Here is a 21,168-nt window from a genome sequence, read left to right as displayed (position 1 = left end):
AAGCATTGAGAACAAATGAATGAATGACAATCTAATAGGATGCAAAAAGTTGATGCTGACTTGTTCAAGTAAAAGTTTTTTCTGTGGTTTAAAACAACATTCTGACGATACAGAAAGGAAATTCAATTAAAAGTAATTTCAGTATTTTCCAAGCACATTCTTTGACACCGTTAATAGCATAGCCAAGAAAATACTTGGAAAAGAATGCATTTACTGTTTGTTTGCTACTCCACACTTTTTACTCTGTCATCCAATTGATAGAGGTTACTTTTTTCTCTCATTTGACTGTGACAGTGATAACACTATGCTCCACAGTCTTTCTGGTTGTTCTCATTTTTTCCCACTGAATTGAGGTTTGCATTTGTGATGTAGTGTGCATAACTTTGCAATGAAAGCCTTCTTTTGACAGTTAGCTGTGTTATCTTCATCACTTTGGAGGTTTTTGGTGGTTGCAGCAACAACAGATGTTTTCCAGTTTTTGATAATTTCTTTATGAACAACTGCACTTTTGTGTTCAAGGCTACATACTGTCATTTCCACATAAACAACACATTGGACTGGTCTGACAAAATTGTGGCGCTGTACAAGAAGCACCAGAACAGAATGTACTTGCTAAGGAGACTCCGGTCTTTCGAAATGTGCAGTTAGTTGCTGAAAATGTTCTACTTGGTCATAGTAGCCAGTGTTGTGTTCTCCGCTACAGTCTCCTGGGGCATCAACCTGAGCACAAAAGAAACACAATGCCTGAACAAACTTATCAAGAAAGCCTGCTCTGTCACAGGGTGAACCATGAACACACTGGAAACTGTTGTGAAAAAAGAGGATGTTGGCAAAATTGGATGCAATCATAAAAAATACCGTCCATCCCCTCTAGGAGGCAGTCTCTTGGAGAAATTTTTGCCACAGGTTATTCCATCACCATGCCTCTGAGGGTCTTTTCTGCCCACTGCTATCAGACAATTCAATGCTTCCTCCTGATGCACTTAAGTTTATTTTTATTTGTTTTTATTTATTTATCTATTTATTTATTTATTTATTTAGTGATTGATTGGATGTTTTATCTGACCTGTGAGTCTGTAATCTTGTTTTTTTTTATGTTTCAGATGCAGTATGCATTTTAATTTCCCTTTAGGATTAAATGTTTAATCTAATTTCTAGCCAATATTTTTGGCCTAATATTTTTGGCCTAATTCTGTTTTTTTTTATACTTATCAATTGTGCTCAAGGTTGACAAATTACTAAATAGTACATACCATTCCTTTCTTCTTTCCTGTCTCGTTGTGCATAACTTCAGTTGTGTCAGTGTTCATGGTATGTTTTCTCCCTATGAGCCCACCTCATGTTTCTGTAATATCTGTATAACTATGCTATCTTGACTTATGATCATCTTCATCTTCCCAAGCAGGTTTGCCATAAAGATTGGCAAGCTTTTTGAGTATGAAAGCTGTAGCAAATTCAATACACCAAAAATAATCATATTCATAGATTATCTCTGAGCAAGAAGCATTGACTTAATTTTGTTGCATAGTAGCCAAAGAGGTTTTTTAAAAATACATTTTGCTAAGTTTAAATTACTGTGACCTTAAATGTCATTCTTAATCACAGGGGAATTTGAATGCATTTATTTTGATGAGTTGCTAAAAGAAGGCAGGAAGAGACATGTCATTTATTTTGTGCATTTTTGGTATACAGAAAATGTATTTATTGTGCTGGATTTGTGACATAACCCTGCAATTTTTTTTTTGTGCAAGGCTTTGTCAGAGCTCTGTGGTGCATATGGCCAGGTTCACACATATCCCTCAGTCTGGGTCCTGCACTATCTGAGTGCTTGTGGAGCAAGTTGTGACAACAAGATTCTTGGTGTTTTTGGAAGTAAGGAACAGGGGATGGAGATACTGGACAGAGAACTGGGAAAAAAGAAAAACAGCAAGAATATTCACTGCAGGTGAGCATTTTATGAAGAAAATATGTACAAAAAAGAAAAGGATTGTTTCCTTTTGATATTCAGATTACTAGAAGCAGTTATGGAATTGAATTATTTCTGTTGTTCATTCATGCAGGGCATGCCAGTCAAGGTAAAAGAAAAATGTTGCATGTTATGAGTGAACCCTGTAAAAATACTACCAGAACATGCTGAGTGATGAGCAGTTTAATTAAGAAGCCTCTGTTGAACAAAGCATAATTAAATTATAAAAGACTGTGGTCCAAAATAATACAACGCATATTAATTCTGATTTAAAGTCTGTATTTTTCAAGTTAATTAATTATAGTGTATTTTGATTTTCCACTTGTAATTGCTTTTTTTAAGTGAAGCATTGTTGTGAAATTATGAAAAAACAGATTGCCTATTCTTGTGGTTTAAAATGGCATCTAAAGAATACTATATTTTTTGATTTTCATCAAATAAAAATGGAAGAACTAGAATAAAAACTGCAAAGATCAGATGGGCAGCTTTCGTTAGGGAACGTTTGTTTATTTATCTTGTTTTTTGCAGTTCTATATTGCTTATCATTAATGAGTCTTTTTGGAGTGTGTTCCTTCTCCAGTGTTAAGATGGAGGTTTCCTACTGTTTCTTCAAACGGTCCAAAAAGGTGCAAGTTACATTCTAGACCAACAGATTTAAGTGGATAGATTCTGATACAGTTTGATGCAAAGTTTTGTAGTTTAACTCAGCCCAGTCATTTTTTAATGCACACACTACATGTTTGTTGCCTGTCAGGTATTACTGGAGTGGGGAGTGAAAGGTAAACAACTTGGTTGGGATGGAAGAATTGTTTTGCCAAGCTGCATTGTCTCTGCCGTTTGCAAAAAATACTCTTCACTGGCTGGTTGTGTTGGAAACAAAAAAGTGGAAACTTTAAACAGTTTTTTTTCTTCATTTTATTTCTACATCCCTCATATATGCATTTTCAAACCGTTGTAGTAGAAATGCAATATTGAGCTAAACCGCTTCAGGTGTGTTATTTGCATTACTTATACCTTATATTTACCTTATTTGCATGAAATCTCCACCCATGTTGGTCACAGTGGACACATAATTGAACTGTAACATATCTCTAACCTCAGGAAAAGTAGTGGCAAGAATCCTTGATAAAGTTTATTGCTACCAGTTTTCTTTTGTTGTCATAAACGTACCTCAGAAACATGGAAGGCATGTGTTCTGAAATTGAAACTTCTGCCACTTCAGAGTTGACATATTTGGTCATTTTTATAGATGCTATTTTAAACCAAAGAACAGACACGTTTTTTTTTTTTTTGGTTTTTTTTAAATGAAAAGTTTTCAGATTGTGACAGTTTTTTGCAGCAAAGATAATTGTTAAAAAGTAACATTAGTTAAAAAATACCAAACTTAAAGGATATGTTGGTGGTGGAAGTCCATGAAAGCATTATGGACAAGCCTGAGACCTGTTGCATAGTCATAGGATTGAACACTGTTAAAAACTGCAGGAACAGGGGCCCTTTTATGGCATGGAAATGATGAGCATGACAGAAGGTTATGGGTGGAGTTCGGTTGAGTTGCCTGTTTTTTGGGACAGAGGATGAAACAGAGACATACATGGCTTTTGTTGCCATCCTTACAACCTCCTCTGGTGCTCCCTTAATTTTAGTCGCTCATTACCTAACCATATGGTCAAACTCTTTTCTTATTCTAGAAATTATTGCAAACTTTCTTTAGTCAAAGAAAAAATCTGTAGTATCATTGAAGGCTCTGGCATTTAACAAGAAGTAGTTTTTTTTTTCTCTGTCTTTACTTACTGCAGGTTGATTTTGTTTTTCTAAAGCACATTCATTTGTGTTTGGTATCTCCTTTCTTGGTTGGATTGGTCTTAAAATGATCTTTGGTCTAAGCAGACTATCCTTGGAAATGGCCTGTCTATAATTATATCATCTCATAATCATTGTAATCATATCTGTAATCATAACACAAACTTTAAGATGAGTATTGGTTTGTTTTTGAAATCTCTTTGCTTATTATGTTAGGTGAGCTGGTGTGGTACATTGTTGAAATGGCTTGAATAGAGCAGAATATTTCTCTGTGTTGTCTGATTACTGTTTACTTCAATTTGACAAGTTGTTAATGCTTGCTTTTTGTCTAGGGAAGCAGATGGCAATATACAATACATATGGAGTTACTATTCCCCTACTGAGCTTGCCAAGATAATGGATACCTTCTCCCACTGGGCCGGACGAGGTACTGATCTCCAGGGAGATAATAGGTCCTAAAACAGTCACTTCTTTTTAAGATAATAACCTGAGTAAAAATACCTACATTTATCTATGTTTTTATAAATAATTGCCAAGAATCATTCATTGTTTTTCTGCTACAACCTAAGCATCAATTCAGTATGATTCATGAGTTATACTTTAATATAACTGAGGTAGAAATTATACATTGAGTGAAAAAATAACAACACTGGCATTGCTGTTGTTAGTAATGTTATATGTTTGTTCATCTTCTGTATTTTTTCACAGTCATGACATTTCTCTTCAGGCTTAGATTCTTTTTAATTTATGCATTACTGTTTTAACACGTATTTAAAAAAAAAAATTCTGTATACACAAATGGTTTGCCGTTGTTTATTATTGTTTATGCTATTTTTTTCCTGTTATTGGAAAATAATTCCTCATTATTTGTGTTTTTACTTTGTAAACTTTACATAAACACAAAATGATTTGAAGACAGAAATAGATTAGTAACCTCAGTCTTATACTTTTATTACTCTTTTTAAATATTGTTTTCAAGTAAATATTTTATAATGAGTACAGATAGTTGGGCAATTTATTTTCCTCTCCTTGGTGTACCTTATTATATGCGATTCATTTTAGTTAGGTTGTAGAAAGTAACCATCAGTGGTGCCTAATTTGGAGCTGAAAAATAAATAAGTGAGGATTGAATAAACACTTGTTTGAACTTTGCAAAAATGTTTAAGTCACAGGTTTTAGTGCACAAGGGGGAGTCAAGCTAAAGTTAGAAAATGGGATTTATTAGAAAATGGAACAAACCTTAACAAAACTGATAATATCTTTTTTATGTGTAGTCTCCAGCATTCTCAATGCACTTGCACCACCTGCCTGGAGGTGCCTGGATTCCAGCAGAATAAAAGGTTTTCTCTTGTCCTCACAACCACTCGTGCACCCAAGTTATTGTTGAACACTACATGCCAAGGGGCACTACAGTCACTAGTGCAAGTTACTGTGACTTGCTGGAGACCAATGTGAAGCCTGCTATTCAATCCAAGTGCCGGGGACTGCTGTCTCAAGGACTCCTTCTGCTGCAAGATAATGCCTGCCCACACATTGCTAAGAACACCAAGGCTTGTCTGGAGAAACTGAAGTTTGAGGTATTGCCACATCCTCCTTATTCACCAGATTTGGCACTGTGTGATTTCCATCTTTTTGGACCGTTAAAAAAACATCTGGATGGTCATCGATTCAAGACAGATGACGGCATGAAGAAAGCGGTGCACGAGTGGTTGCGAGGACACGGCAAAATCTTTTATTCTGTTTGAATCCAGGAACTTCCACAAGTGCATTGAGAAGGGTGGAGACTACTTTGAGAAATGACATTATCAGTTTTGTTAAGGTTCGTTCCATTTTCTAATACATCCCATGTTCTAACTTTAGCTTGACTCCCCCTCGTATTAATGATTGTTGAGCCTGCTAAGGAATCCCAACAAAAAATGAACAGATTTGCCATTTCTATATGTGGAAAAGCAAGTACATCATTGGCTCTAATAACTGTTATCGCCCCATTTGGCAGAAACAAACTCAAGTAGGCTTTTCCTACAACTGTATATATATTAGTTCAGGAATATGAGCTGTGCTCTGCACAAGCACAATTGATTTTTTTTTTTTATGGGCGGTCAGTGATATTCTTCTCACGTCTGAAATGTCTGTTTCAGTCCCGCTATAAAGATTTTTTTAAAGATCCTTGTAATATTTCCAATTATCCATGAGAGTTACAGGTGTATATGTTGAAACATTAATTGGAATACTATCTGATCAACTTTCCTAAAAAGATGCAACATTTTAATAATCGTCAAAACTATCCACTCCAAAGAATAATTTCAAATAGTACTTCATTTATGTTAGGTAGAATGCCCAGAGTGGACTGGGCGGTCTCGTGGCCTGGAACCCCTGCAGATTTTATTTTTTTCTCCAACAGTCTGGAGTTTTTTTTTTGTTTTGTTTTTTCTGTCCACCCTGGCCATCGGACCTTACTCTTTTTTTTATGTTAACTAATATTGTCTTATTTTAATTTCTTATGTTGTTATATATTTTTTTTTTATTATTTACTATTCTTCCTTATGTAAAGCACTTTGAGCTACTTTTTTGTATGAAAATGTGCTATACAAATAAATGTTATTATCTTTCCACCAGTTGTGTAATATATAATATTTTCAAGGTACTTCCATGACAGCTGAAATAGTCGCAGTATGAAATCAATATTTATTTCAGTGTTACGATACCTTACAGTGCTGTCCTTATATGAGCATGTGTTTTATCTGTGTGTTATTCTTTTTGTCTTTGAACTGTAGTGTTTTAGTCTTTCGGTTCAAAAGTACATAAATTATGATCATTTCCTTCTTGTGAAATCATTATGCATAAATGAATTAGGATATACATATGAATATTTTGAAATTAAATTTAATACTTTTGTGACCAATGCTATCAAAAATCATCCCCCCTCTCATCCATTCATTTTCCAACCTGATATATCCACTTCAGGGTCTTAGTGAATTGGGGGCAGTTGCTGCAGCATCAAGTATAAGCATATAAGCATGGATAAGGAATCAGTCTGTCACAAGGTTCTTTCACACACAGACCCAAACACATTTCGAATTGAGCCAGTTTTAGAGCCTCCAGTGGACCTAACACATGAAGCTTTGCAAGGTGTAATGAAAAGCAGAATAGCTGAAAAAGCCCCCTGTAAACAGAATGAGAACTGGAGAACTCTGCTGTATAAGTCACAAGGCCAGGATTTTGATCTTGCCTCCTGGCTCTGTGAGATGATACTACTAACCACTGTACCATCGTGTAGCTAAATCTCTCTCTTTCTCTCTAACACTCAAAGGCAATAATAAACGTAATATTATGCAACTTCACTAGAGTACATAACTTCTTTATAAGGGAAGAGTATTTATGCTTATTATATACAACAAAATTTTAAGAAGTATGTGGTTTAAGTTACTGTTATATTTTTCTTTCCTTCAAATGTTTTTGGAGCCTTTGATGCTGTAGGTAAAATTAATATAATTGATGATGGATTAATTTCAAGTTAAATTTTAAAAATTAAAATGAAACCTATTATAATAGTCATTTAGTTTTTTTTTTTTTATATATATTTTTCTTATCACAGGAATAAGCTTCTGGAGGGTGCCTCATGAATTGATTGAATGTTGGACACTAGAAAGACGAACTTTACTGGAGAGCAAAGAACCTCTTCTTCTAATAAACAATAGGTATGGCTTATGCAAAAGTATTAGTTCAGTTAATCTTTATTAGTATTTTTCATAATAATTACATTTGTAAAACCCCACTTCCGAAGAAGTTGGGACAGGATTTAAAATGTAAAAAAAAATCAACAGCAATGGTTTATAAATAGTCCTTTACACATTCTCAATTCAAAACAGTACCAAAACAAGATATGTGATATTTAACTAATCAACTTAATTCATTCTAAAAGAGATACTTGGAACAAGTTCCATAAAAGTTGACACAAGAGTGTTTTACCACTGTGATGCTATATATTTCTCCTTTCCTTTTTAAAAACATTCAATAATTGTTTTGGGAACTAAAGACCCTAATTGCTGTGATGTTGAAACCCTAATTTTTTCACATTCTTGCTTTGTATAGAACATCAGCTGCTGAACAGTCCTGGGTTGAAATATTTTTCACTTTAATGCGCCACACATTTTCAGTGGCAGACAGGACTGTAGGCAAGCCAGTCTAGCACCTACACTCTCCGACTGTGAAGCCACGCTGTTGTACTATGTGCTTAATCTGGTCTGTTGTTATCTTGAAGGACATCCCTAAAAATGACGTCTAGATGGCGGTAATATGTTGCTCCAAAATTGTATGCACTTTTCAGCTTTAAAGGTGCCTTCATACTTTGATTGTACATGTTTTCCTTGCCATGGACAGTAACACTCCCCTTATAACACGGCAGAAGTTGGCTTTTTGAACTTTGCGTTGGTAACAATCGGGATGATCATTTTTACTCCTGGAGAACACAATGTCCATTTCCTCCAAAACCAAGCTGAATGGTATACTTGTCAGACCACAGAACACATTACAACTTTGCATCAGTGCATCTCAGATGAACTTTAGCCCAAAGAAGTCACCAGCGTTACTGGATGTTGGTAATGTATGAGTCCTGTTTTGCGTAGTATAGTTTTAGCTTGTGACAAACTATGTTTACTGACAATGGCTTTGTGAAGTACTCCCAAGCCTATGTGGTTACATTCTTTACAAAATAATGTCATTCTTTTTTATGCAGTACTGCATTCTGAGTGTTTGAAGATCACAGGCATTTAGAATTGTTTTGTGACCTTGCCCTTTTCCCAGTCTGATTTCCATAGATTCTGTGAGTCTCTTAATGATGTTATGTACCGGAGATGGCAAAATCCCTAGACTCATTGAGAAACGTTATTTGTAAACTGTTCAACTATACACTCATGTAGTTTAGCGCAAAGTGTCTATTCTCAACCCATCCTGGCTTGTAAACAACAGAGCCGCTTGTGGATGCTTCTTTTATACCCAGTCATGAAAGCATGTCCTATATACCTGTGGAAAGTTCCAAACAGATTTTTTGACACATTCCACAGGTAGATAGGAACCTGTCCCAACTTTTGTGGAGCATGTATCAAAATCAGAATTAACTTGTACCTTGTAACTTTGTACTGTTTTCAATTAAACATGGTTAAAAGAGCTTTTATAAATAAGTGCTTTCTGTAAACAAACTTTTATTTGCATTTTACATTTTGTCCCAATTTTTATGGAAATAAAGTTGTATATGAAGAATTCTGCCCTTTGTTCTTTTTTGCCAAGTTATGAAAATGGATAGATGGACAGTCACAAATCATTTAGCAAAACTATTGATGTCAGTTCTAAGTAAGTAATTTACTGTTGTCTACATACACTGTAATTACTCTGAAATAGTTTTCTAAGTACAGTGCAGCTAGGTATTATTTCCATTAATTTACTATGTAGCTACAGCAATTGAGCACATAAGTACCCAATATACAAGGGTAAATCAAAAAGTAACAGCAATTTGAAAATTACATGCTAATCGCAACAGATAAAAAAGCTGATGTAATACAACACGTTCACAATGACTTATGGGTAGTTCAGACGCACATTGCTTCAACTAGATTAATGGACAAAGGCCAGATGAACATTGATGCTCCACTGTGTGATCACACCGTTATTGAACAATGCGCCATGGTGAGATTTCTTTGGGAGTGCAAATGAAACCTGCTGAAATTCACCAAAGGATGTTGGCTCAGTACAGAAGGTGAAAATAGCATGATTCAACTAAAAGTTTATAATGGATTGAAAAGTTTAAAGCAGGAAGAACAAGGGTAACCAACGAAGCTCAATCTAGTTGACCATCAGCATCACTCACACAAGCCCACATCGATGTGGTGAATGCCTTCATCAGAGAAACCCAAAGGATGATGATGTCTGCTGTTGCTGCGCATTTGAGTATCATCTATGGATCTGCACATGCCATAGGGCATGATGACTTGAGGTAAGTTTTTACCGAAACAGCTTACTGATCTGCACAAGTCACCATCCTTTAATGAATTTCAGCACGTTTCACTCCCTCTGCCAAAAGAAATCTTACTACGGCATGTTGTTCAACTATGGTGCACTCCCGCAATGGAGCCTCCACGTTCATTGGACCTTGGTTTCAACTAGTCTAATGGCAGAGCACTGTGCTGTGTGTGTTTGAACTACCCATAAGCCATCATGAATGTGTTGTATTGTGTCACCTTTTATCCATCACACTTACTAAATCATTTTTAATTTGCCTTTACATTTTGATTTGCCCTTTACTTTGCAGTCTCACTGCAGGAAGACCGGTAGTTACAAAGTAGTTAGTAGTTATGCTCTAGAAAGGTTTTTTAAGGGTGGATTCTAATACCAGTTTTTTTGTTTTTTTTCCTTTATCCTTTAAAAATTTTGATTGCACTAAGGTTTTACATAACCAAATGTGTAGAAACCTTATGTTCTTTATTAAATTGGTTGCGGTTAAACTGCAGACCTGTGTTATCTGTTTATTTTTACCAGCAAAATGAAATTCTGTGGTCTTATTGTTCAATGACCATAGAAATACTAAAATTAATAAAATCCCATTAAAATACATTTTTTTAATCAATGAAATATTTATTTTATATACACAATTTTTTTTGTAATGCAAATGGCATAAAAGATAATAATATGGTTGTCATAATTACAAGCCACAATTCTAACAAAAATGTTCATTAGATTTTATCAACAAGATACAAGGCTAACATGCTTAACAAGATTATACATAAAATGAATAAATTTAGCTTTTAAACCAACAATCTATTGTTTACAAAGCAGTGAGGACAAATTCTTCTTCTTTATCTGTTCTTTACCTAATTCAGAATGTGAGCTGCTTTTCTAAACAAAAGCTTGCCTACTGTCCACATTCAAACAAGAAGTGCCCACTTTAATAAAAGGACAAAATGAAAATGGTCTGAACTCATTAAAGCAGCTACTTCTTTAATGTCTGATGAAGACAAGCCTCTTTTCCTCCATGTTCAGCTAGACAGCATATACATCTGACATTCCTCTCCATGCATAGGACAACTCCTCGGATTCCCTTTTTTCAGTTTATTACTATTCTTTAATGTAGAAGCAAATATTCTGGTCTTCCTAAGGTCTACATTACTGTTTTTTGTTTACATGAAGTCCCAGAAGCAAACTACTAAGTTACCATAAAGCTTAGAAAAGCAGTTTCTGAAAAATTGGCTTCTGAGATCAATATATTGATCATTGATCAAGTCATTTGGAGTGACTTAGATCAGCAGGTCAAAGCATCACAAGTAATTACATTATAAATACACTGTAATGAGAAAAAATTGGTTTTAAGTATTGCCCAGTTTACGTTATAGTAGATGAATAAAGGAAAATTTTAAAACCAGTTTCTTAGCTGTTGTCATACAGTATATTGTGCGTTCATATGCTTACATTAGTTGCCATGATCTTTAGTTTTCGGCTCCCTTAAAGCAGACTAGTTAAACACATATTTTAAGTTGGAGCAAAAAAAAAAACCAATAAACAAGGCTATAGTAATAATTTTAAAAATTTCAAAGAAATTTACATCAATGAAAATGAGTAATTGAATTCAAGACATTATTTTGATCAGCATAATCTTTAAAAAGTTTTGTTTTGATAGTTTATTAATATTTCTGATTTAATAACACTTTTCAGTTTCATTGTTTAATTTTTCAGTTACTTTATCTACAGTATTATATAGAGTTCCTTTCACTGTGAGCACAACTGAAATTGCTTTGAATGCAATTATATTGCAATTCATTAAGTAAAATATTTTCTTTTCAATGGAAAAAAATAAAGTTTTGGCTGAAAAAAGCAAGGTACCTACCTGAGAGAATATTACACAGATAAGAATTAAGTACATTTAAAATTCAGTGTAAAAAAGCCATGAAGGAAAAAATAGAGAATGTGCCTAGAGAACAGACATAGCAAGAGAATTTAAAACCTGTGCATATCAAATCGAGAGTTTGACTAAAGCATTCTCTACAGCTATTTAATTTGTAACATTGTACAGAAACGCAAGATGTAAAAGGTATACATGTTTAAATCACATTTAACATTTTTTAAATAGTTTTTAGTTAAGGAATGCATTAAACTATTTTTCTGCTTTTACTGACAGGTGGTTTTCATGCATGGAAAAAGAAGAGATGGAACCAAGTCCAAAACGTGTTTTTAAGCGCATTACTTTTTCTGGGCCTTCCACCTGTACAGCAATCAAGGTTAAAAACTCTGGAAAAGAACATACTGGAAATGACTTTCCAAGCAAGGAATCTGAGGAAAGAGCTCAAAATTCTGTTACAGGCATAACATTTGAAAAATCCAGTAATGGATCTGGGAATGAAAGTCAACCTGGGGTTTCTGGCAAAGGTCTTTCTAATAAGGATACAGTGAGGACTAACGCTGTTGGAAGTTTCAACGATTCTGGACCTTCAGGACTGAAAACTCAGAAAAGCAGCCGCCCCATTCGCTTGAAGAGGCCTGCACCTTTCAACAAAGTCAGGACAGTGCAAACTAATAAGGTCTTTGAACTGGAAGGGCAGAAAAAGTCGATATTAATATCAAGTGAGGATCAAGGAGAAAAAGAGCAAAGACACATGCAGGAGCAAAGAGATGTGGTAAATGATAGGGATGGAGAGGGCTGATGCATTTGGATCAAGAGGCAGAGGGTTGGATAGTTTGATATTTTTTTTTTGTCTTTAATCAGCAGACTAAAATTGCTTTTACCTGCTTTGAAATCCATGTAATGTGTTCTTACAGGCATTGCCTTCAAAGGAGTCGTAAAGCTGTCAGTGTGTTTTACAGGTCATTGCTGTGGGTTGGTAATCAAAAGATACATTTAGCATTTTAATACATTTACACGAGAAAAGAAATAAAATGGTAACTTATGGTATTTATGAATAAAAGTACAAAAGGAATGGAATGAAATGAAATGAATCTTGCAATGTCTGATAATTTAAAATATAACAAATGCTTCAGGTTATTGGTGCATTTCTTAGTCTCTCTTAACTGCTACAAACTACTGCAGAGAGAGATGCGAATATCATATTTATTTTATTTTATTAAATAAAGAACAAATAATTTGTTCCACAAATATTTTGCACAAAGCAAGAAACATTTCATTACATGTTATCACCTGGAAATATGATATTTATGAAAAATTTCACTTTTTTTGTTTTAAACCCCTCAGATAGTATCCAGGGGCTGAAATTACTGCTAACATTTTTCTTTTTAACAAATAAGCAGTTAGAACAACAAAAAATAATTTTTACCCTGTTAAAACAAAAGACTACTGTTACTTTAGTTGCCATCTAAATTTTTGGAGGCTGATATGAAATTTTATCACAACTGGTCTTAGGTTTTTGGAATGATTTTCAGTTTGCACCTAGTGAAGTGCTTTAAATAATTAGTGTTTTGAAATTTACATTTGTTTAGTTAATGTAATTTGGTGTATTTTTATTGATGTGACTACCACCTGAGAAGATACTGCTACTTTTATGATAATGTTGTTAAAACAAAAGTTACCTTGAATTGAAATCAAACATAAGATTCTCATACCCACTAAATCACCAGAATGGACTGTATTCTTGGTGACATTAGGTGCAGGGCAGTAACCAACCCTTTATTGGATGCCCGACCATCATGAGGGCACTTTGATGCAGGTACCCACACGGGACCAATTCAGAGTCGACAATCCACCTAAGATATATTTTTTGGGATGTGGGAGAAAAACTGAATTGGGAAAAAGCCTTTAAGACTCATTGAGATTTGCAGAATTTAATTGGACAGGAACATGGGCTGGGGTTTCAGACCCAGGGATCTTCATTCATAAAGCTGCAGCTCTAGCTGCAGCACCAGCACTTGCACATTTTAACATATATCTATGGTGATTCTAAATTGGCCCTAGTGTGTGCTTGGTGTGTGGGTGTGCTGTGGTGGGTTAGCACCCTGCCTGGGATTGGTTCCCTGCCTTGTGCCCTGTGTTGGCTGGGATTGGCTCCAGCAGACCCCCGTGACCCTGTGTTTGGATTCAGCGGGTTGGAAAATGGATGGATATCTTACTGAGCAACAATAATAGAAGGACTATTCTTGAAATAGTGTTGCGTTATTTGACTTCTGAGCAGACCTCTGCCATCATTACTTATGTCACTATATGGTTGTGTGGCAAAGAAGAAATTGAGTGATTTTTAAAGTAGTTGTTAGCTGTCCTAGATAATTTATTCACAGTAACTTAGTACATCTTCAAGATTGACATTAATATGTGCATTAAAGCTAAGAGTCTGATGGTTTGCATTTTCCTAACATCTTAAATAGTTTTTAACAGCTGCAGATAAAATTTGAAAAAAGACAATGGGGTGAAGTAGGGACATTCATTAGGAAAGTAAAGGCATATAATAGGATATATTTATAAAAATAGAAAGGTTGAAGCATTAACTTCTTGTCAAAAACTGTTCCTTTTCCTATTATTTCCTTTTTTTTTTAAAACAGATTGTTCCCTGTATCATCATGTCATAGAAATGAAATTTTCCTTGTTAAAGAATACATATAAGACACCTATTGACCCTCTTGAGGTTAAAATGGATTAGAAAGAAGCAGTGGAATTGTATGTATGTATGTATGTATGTATGTATGTATGTATGTATTGTTACTAATCACTCATGCCATGCAGTCATTACTAAATGAACCAGTACTTTGTCATATTATATTTTTTGGAACAAAAATAGTCTTACAAAACTAGAACTTTCTGTTGTTTTTATTTTTTTGTTCTATTTAAATATTCCTATATTGGTTAACAAGGTTCTCCACTGTGTCCATCATCACTTTTCAGCCAACCACATCTTTCTGCAGTGATGTTATTTATTGAATTAAAACATGTTACTGGTTCTTGCATCAGATTGAAAAATAGAAACTGATAAATAACAATTTGACTTCTTTCCATAGTCCAGAAACAGCAGGGCTGTTCTGTTTAGCACCCAGCTTGTATTTTTGTTTCATTCCCTTGGACCTTTCCATCACCATTTTCAGTGTCCACTTGGTCTATAGTATCAGGCTCAAGAGAGACGCCGACATTGGCTGGTTTGCCATTCCCCTGCACTCATTCACACACCACACTTACCCACTGTGGGACCATTTAGGTCTCAGTAGTTGGTTTTTCACACCCTGTTTACTGCATATTACAGTCATAATGAAGGTTCATGGTCATGCTGTTGCATAGGAAGTCTGAAACCTACAGTTGGTTTTAAATCTTCTTCTCCTTTTAATGAATATCGAGTGTAAAAAATAAATAAATAAATGATTTAATTGATCACATGGTTATCAGTTAATTTACTTATCTTTTCGATGTATCCATTTTTACTGACTACATTTGCCATTGCATAGTCATATGGAGCCAAAGTTATACTGACAGTATCAGGGCAAAGTAGTAATGAATATGAGATGAACTCCACTGTAGGGCACCCGTTTATGTCCCTCACAACAGTCCTGTTCTGAGTCGCTAATCAACCCAATGTGCACATTGTTAGAATGTAGTAGTTAGGCAGAGTACCTAGAGAAACCCCATATCTTCAAAAATATGAATGGCTTCTAGACTTCCTGTCTTTTTGTCTAATCTTAAGTATACACACTATATGTTTACTCTGGTTTTCTTAAGCGTTTATCTCTCTGTTGAGCTGGACTCACTTATCACTATGTTTCATAATGATTAGCAAGAACTGGATTATGAGGTGTTTGTATCTGAGATTGTGATTTTATGTCACAGCTGGGTGTATGATGGGTCAGACTGGAAGTCTGCTATTCAGTGGCAACAGATCTCTTATTAGTCAAGCAAATGGTTCGTGTGAGGTTTTGTTTGTCATAATGTTCCAGTTTTTCTTGAGCTTTTGTAAAAGCTTATAATTTCCCCCTGGGGACAAGGAAAGTATGATATTTCTATCTATCTCTCTACATTCAGATATGCCGTCTCTAGGTTTTTATCCCACGGTTACAGCTACAGTATGATGTATCAAAACATTTTATTAGTCACGGAATTTCTTTAGAACATTGGATGGATAATACATATTGACTAAAACCCAAATACTTTTCAAAATGGGATTCTGGTATCTTTTGTCTTGCATTCATATTTAGCCGTTCCTGTGGTTTGCTTTAGCTACAGCTCAGATTATTGCAGATAACATTCTCATTTTTATTTTGCATATCTTTTGTATTTGCATATCATCTGCAGACATGTATGAAATCCATTAACTCATGCATAGTTCTAACTTCCTAGCTAACTAATATACAGTGCATCCAGAAAGTATTCACAGCGCATCACTTTTTCCACCTTTTGTTATGTTACAGCCTTATTCCAAAATGGATTTAAATTCATTTTTTTCCTCAGAATTCTGCACACAACATCCCATAATGACAACATGAAAAAAGTTTACTTGACGTTTTTGCAAATTTATTAAAAATAAAAAAACTGAGAAATCACATGTACATAAGTATTCATAGCCTTTGCTCAATACTTTGTCGATGCACCTTTGGCAGCAATTACAGCCTCAAGTCTTGTTGAATATGATGCCACAAGCTTGGCACACCTATCCTTGGCCAGTTTCGCCCATTCCTCTTTGCAGCACCTCTCAAGCTCCATCAGGTTGGATGAGAAGCGTCGGTGCACAGCCATTTTAAGATCTCTCCAGAGATGTTCAATCGGATTCAAGTCTGGGCTCTGGCTGGGCCACTCAAGGACATTCACAGAGTTGTCCTGAAGCCACTCCTTTGACATCTTGGCTGTGTGCTTAGGGTCGTTGTCCTGCTGAAAGATGAACCGTCGCCCCAGTCTGAGGTCAAGAGCGCTCTGGAGCAGGTTTTCATCCAGGATGTCTCTGTACATTGCTGCAGTCATCTTTTCCCTTTATCCTGACTAGTCTCCCAGTTCCTGCCGCTGAAAAACATCCCCACAGCATGATGCTGCCACCACCATGCTTCACTGTAGGGATGGTGCCAGGTTTCCTCCAAACGTGATGCCTGGCATTCACACCAAAGAGTTCAATCTTTGTCTCATCAGACCAGAGAATTTTCTTTCTCATGGTCTGAGAGTCCTTCAGGTGCCTTTTGGCAAACTCCAGGCAGGCTGCCATGTGCCTTTTACTAAGGAGTGGCTTCCGTCTGGCCACTCTACCATACAGTCCTGATTGGTGGATTGCTGCAGAGATGGTTGTCCTTCTGGAAGGTTCTCCTCTCTCCACAGAGGACCTCTGGAGCTCTGACAGAGTGACCATTGGGTTCTTGGTCACCTCCCTGACTAAGGCCCTTCTCCCCCGATAGCTCAGTTTAGATGGCCGGCCAGCTCTAGGAAGAGTCCTGGTGGTTTTGAACTTCTTCCACTTACGCATGATGGAGGCCACTGTGCTCATTGGGACCTTCAAAGCAGCAGAAATTTTTCTGTAACCTTCCCCAGATATGTGCCTCAAGACAATCCTGTCTCGGAGGTCTACAGACAATTCCTATGACTTCATGCTTGGTTTGTGCTCTGACATGAACTGTCAACTGTGGGACCTTATATAGACAGGTGTGTGCCTTTCCAAATCATGTCCAGTCAACTGAATTTACCACAGGTGGACTCCAATTAAGCTGCAGAAACATCTCAAGGATAATCAGGGGAAACAGGATGCACCTGAGCTCAATTTCGAGCTTCACGGCAAAGGCTGTGAATACTTATGTACATGTGCTTTCTCAATTTTTTTATTTTTAATAAATTTGCAAAAACCTCAAGTAAACTTTTTTCACGTGTCATTATGGGATGTTGTGTGTAGAATTCTGAGGAAAAAAATGAATTTAATCCATTACATAACAAAATGTGGAAAAAGTGATGTGCTGTGAATACTTTCCGGATGCACTGTACTGTACTGTGATGTCACAATTCATCGTCCCTTTACTGTTCTTTGGCACTTTTTCACAGTTGACCAACTTGTAGTTAATGAGAGGTAACCAGTGAACATCTTCACTAGATGTCTAAAACACTGGAACTTTATTATTTTAATGAGGAGCACAGCAGGTCAACTCTAAGGATCTCCTGGACAACTGAGGTCTTCACCTTGTCATAGAATTTGGGCCCAACAATCCTGCTGAGGAAACATATTTCTGTAGATTGTACCCTCAATCTCATTTAAAGGACAGTTCTTGACAAGTGAAACACATTCTCCCTAATGAATCATGACTAAAATTATGACCAAAACACCATCAACTACCACTGTAGCTTTAGGTCTTCATGTATTTCTAAGTTTGGGCAGAATTGCAAAGAAAACATGAGGTAAGGAAGCCCTGGGTAATCATGTATAAAACCACAAGCATACTAAAGTTTTGTTTATGCTCGAAAGACAAAACGGTGTACATACAAAAAAGCTCTGATTTTTAAAACCACGTGTATGCCTCGTCCATTAAAATCTCTAATGGACTTTGAACAATGCACTCATACATTCGCTTTTAGCCAATCCCCATCACTGCCTCTCAGTAACCATATATAGCTTAAAAATGCCTTTTTTCGAAAATTCACAATCTGATCACTATATAGATTTGCCTGTGTTCCCGAGCGACCTCTTAACTACAAAGCATTGAAGAACAGAGGAAAAAATGAAGGAAAATGAAACTTAAGTGAATGTGAACTTGAGGTATTACTGACTGAAGTGGAGAACTGCAAAAACATTTAGTTTGATGGTCTCTCTGTAGGACTCACAAAATTAAAAAACAAGAGTTGGAGAAGCTGAGTGGACAGAGCATCCTGCCACACCCAGAGCACTGCCACTATACCAGCTGAAATGATGCAGGTTGTATGTGCAGAACTGCGAGATATTAAGAAATTATTATTGAACTTGTAAAAAAAAAAAAGGAAGGAAATGTCAATGTTGCAATACTGGTCTATTTAGCATTCAACTTACAAAATCCAAATGTCTTTGAATTGAGTTTGCTCTGGCATCCTGAAGCCATCCATGTTTCTACACTAGGTTCTGTAGTACTGCACAAGCCGTCAAAGTGTAGGGCTATACAGCAGTGTGTCGCCCGACTCGTCCAAACACCACTATCTAACTTTTAAAGTATCAATGGTCCATTCTATCACTGATCATGTGTGTTAATGCCTTTCATTATATCTCCTACATTGTGATATACCCAATGTCACCTAAAAAAAAGGGTTATACAAGTATTTTTGTAATGTACTAAACTTAACAGCAATCCTATTTATTAGGCTTACTTGCCAAGAAGACAACCATCACAACATAGTATGACCCTGGAGTCTGCTTCCCACAATACTATTTGTTAAAATAAATGGGATCATGGGATCACCCAAGTCACCTTGCTGCAACATTAGTCAAACATATTTTAGCATCACATCACAGTGCTTTCCTTTTTCAAAACCAAATTCATTTTCTGATGGTTCCTTTATCGCAACATGTATGCAGTCAGTTATACTGATTACATTAAGAAAATCAGCAATGGCTGCAAATTAGCTTTTTGATCTTGGGTTGCTCACCCTGATGGTAAGGATACTGCATGTACAGTATCTGAGTGGGATCTTAAGTATACCATTCCACACAAATGGCATGAAGTGTCTGAGGGTGACTGCAAGATTCTTGACCAGACAAGCAGTTAATGCTAAAACGCAACCTTAGGCTAATTCCTTATGGTTGGTAAAACCTGTAATGGAACACGGCCTGCGTGATTTACGATGGTCTCTGTAAAGTTACTTACTCACCATTAGTTTCACTGAATCAGCCTGCAATCTAGGTGTTATCTTTGACTCTGGCATGTCATTTAAAGCATGCATTACAAAACTGTCAGAGATGTATTTCTTCCATCTTAAAAATATTGGGAAATGAAGGTGTTTTGTAAATATTCAGGATACTGATAAATTAATTCATGCATTTATTTCTAGTAGGATTGACTACTGCAATGCGGTGTTCACTGGCTGTTCAAATTGCTCTTTATACAGCTTTCAGTTAATTCAAAATGCTGTTGCAAGAATTGTTAGAAGAATAAGAAAATATGAACACATAACTCAAGTTCTCAAGTCCTTACACTGGCTCCTGGTTAAGTTTAGGGCATATTTCAAAATCCTCCTTCTAACATATAAAGTCTTAAATGGCCACTATAAGACGTGCCCCTTCAGTCTCTGCTTTTAAATCCCGGCTGAAGACTCAATACTTCAGATTAGCATACCCAGACTAGAGCTGCTGATTAACTATGCAGACTGCATCTCTGTTGTTAGTCATTACCACTAAAACATAAGTAAGTAATATATTTACTAACCCTCACCTATTGTGTTTGTCTCCTCAGTACTCACATATGGCACATGGAGCCACTACTCTACTGCCAAGTTGTTTGCCTGCCTATGGAAAAGTTGCCTCTGATAAAGGAGCACTGGAATCATTGGTTAGAAGGGTTGGCAATATTAAAACAATCTAGACAAAAACAGTCCATCCAGCCCAGGAAGGCTCAAAGCTTAATTATTCCAAAATAACATCAAGTCGAGTTTTGAAAATCCCTAAAGTCTTACTGTCTACCACGCTACTTGGTAGCTTATTCCAAGTGTCTATGTTTCTCTGTGTAAATAAAAACCTCCTAATTTTTCTGCAAAATTTACCCTTTACAAGTTTGTTTCTCCACAATCTTGTTAAATTTATTATAAAGCAACAGTCTCGATCCACTGTATTAATTCCCTTCATAATTTTTAACATTTCAATCAAGTCACCTCTTAATCCTCTTTTGCTTAACCTGAAAAGGCTCAGCTCTTTTAATCTTTCTTCATAATGCATCCCCTGTAGCACTGGAATCAGCCTAGTCACTCTTTTCTGATGATTTCCCAGTCCTTTTTGTAGCCTGGAGACCACACAGTACTCCAGATCAGGCCTCACCAGTGCATTATAAATCTTGAGCATATCCTCCTTGAACTTATATCTTCTGTCCTTCAAAAGAGGTAATGCTGCCATTGCCAATTATGAGATACAAAACATAGCACACCCTTTAATAAACAGTTAACATTAAGCATATTCATTATTACCAGCATTGAAAACAATTTGAGAAAACATGTCAGTTAACTGTGATATAATTAGTTGAAGACCATTCTGTTCACTTCATGGTCTTTCCACCTGGAGTCACTGAAATGCTCACACTAAAAAGTCTTTGTAGCATTTAGAGAGGGTTGAAACTTGCTGTAACTTTAAGCCAACTTCTATGTCAAGTTCATGTTTTCTAAATTTCTTACTTTTGTGTAAGGAGTGGCTTACACAGGTTTCCAAATGTAAGTAAGCACTGAAATATAATTGTTTTTGTTTCAAACTAGAACAAAAATGGAAGAGTACAAAAACTCTGACTTGGTTTCAGACATT

At 36.0% G+C, this 21,168-nt stretch overlaps 1 protein-coding gene across 1 annotated transcript in view; it reads left to right on the top strand.

The window, feature by feature from the left end:
* Positions 1–15,004, top strand: part of LOC114656105 (BTB/POZ domain-containing protein KCTD18-like) — a 49,216-nt gene extending 34,212 nt beyond the window's left edge. Inside the window, exons 4-7 of the mRNA XM_028807522.2 lie at positions 1,752–1,945; positions 4,099–4,193; positions 7,362–7,464; positions 11,931–15,004. Of these exons, the coding sequence (XP_028663355.2) occupies positions 1,752–1,945; positions 4,099–4,193; positions 7,362–7,464; positions 11,931–12,453 (915 nt within the window). The 3' untranslated portion in view covers positions 12,454–15,004. The remainder of the gene's footprint in view (positions 1–1,751; positions 1,946–4,098; positions 4,194–7,361; positions 7,465–11,930) is intronic.
* The last annotated feature ends 6,164 nt before the right edge of the window (positions 15,005–21,168 follow it).

The sequence above is a fragment of the Erpetoichthys calabaricus genome, chromosome 8 (assembly GCF_900747795.2).
Source record: "Erpetoichthys calabaricus chromosome 8, fErpCal1.3, whole genome shotgun sequence".
Taxonomy (NCBI): domain Eukaryota; kingdom Metazoa; phylum Chordata; class Cladistia; order Polypteriformes; family Polypteridae; genus Erpetoichthys; species Erpetoichthys calabaricus.
This window is presented reverse-complemented; position numbering and strand designations above follow the sequence as displayed.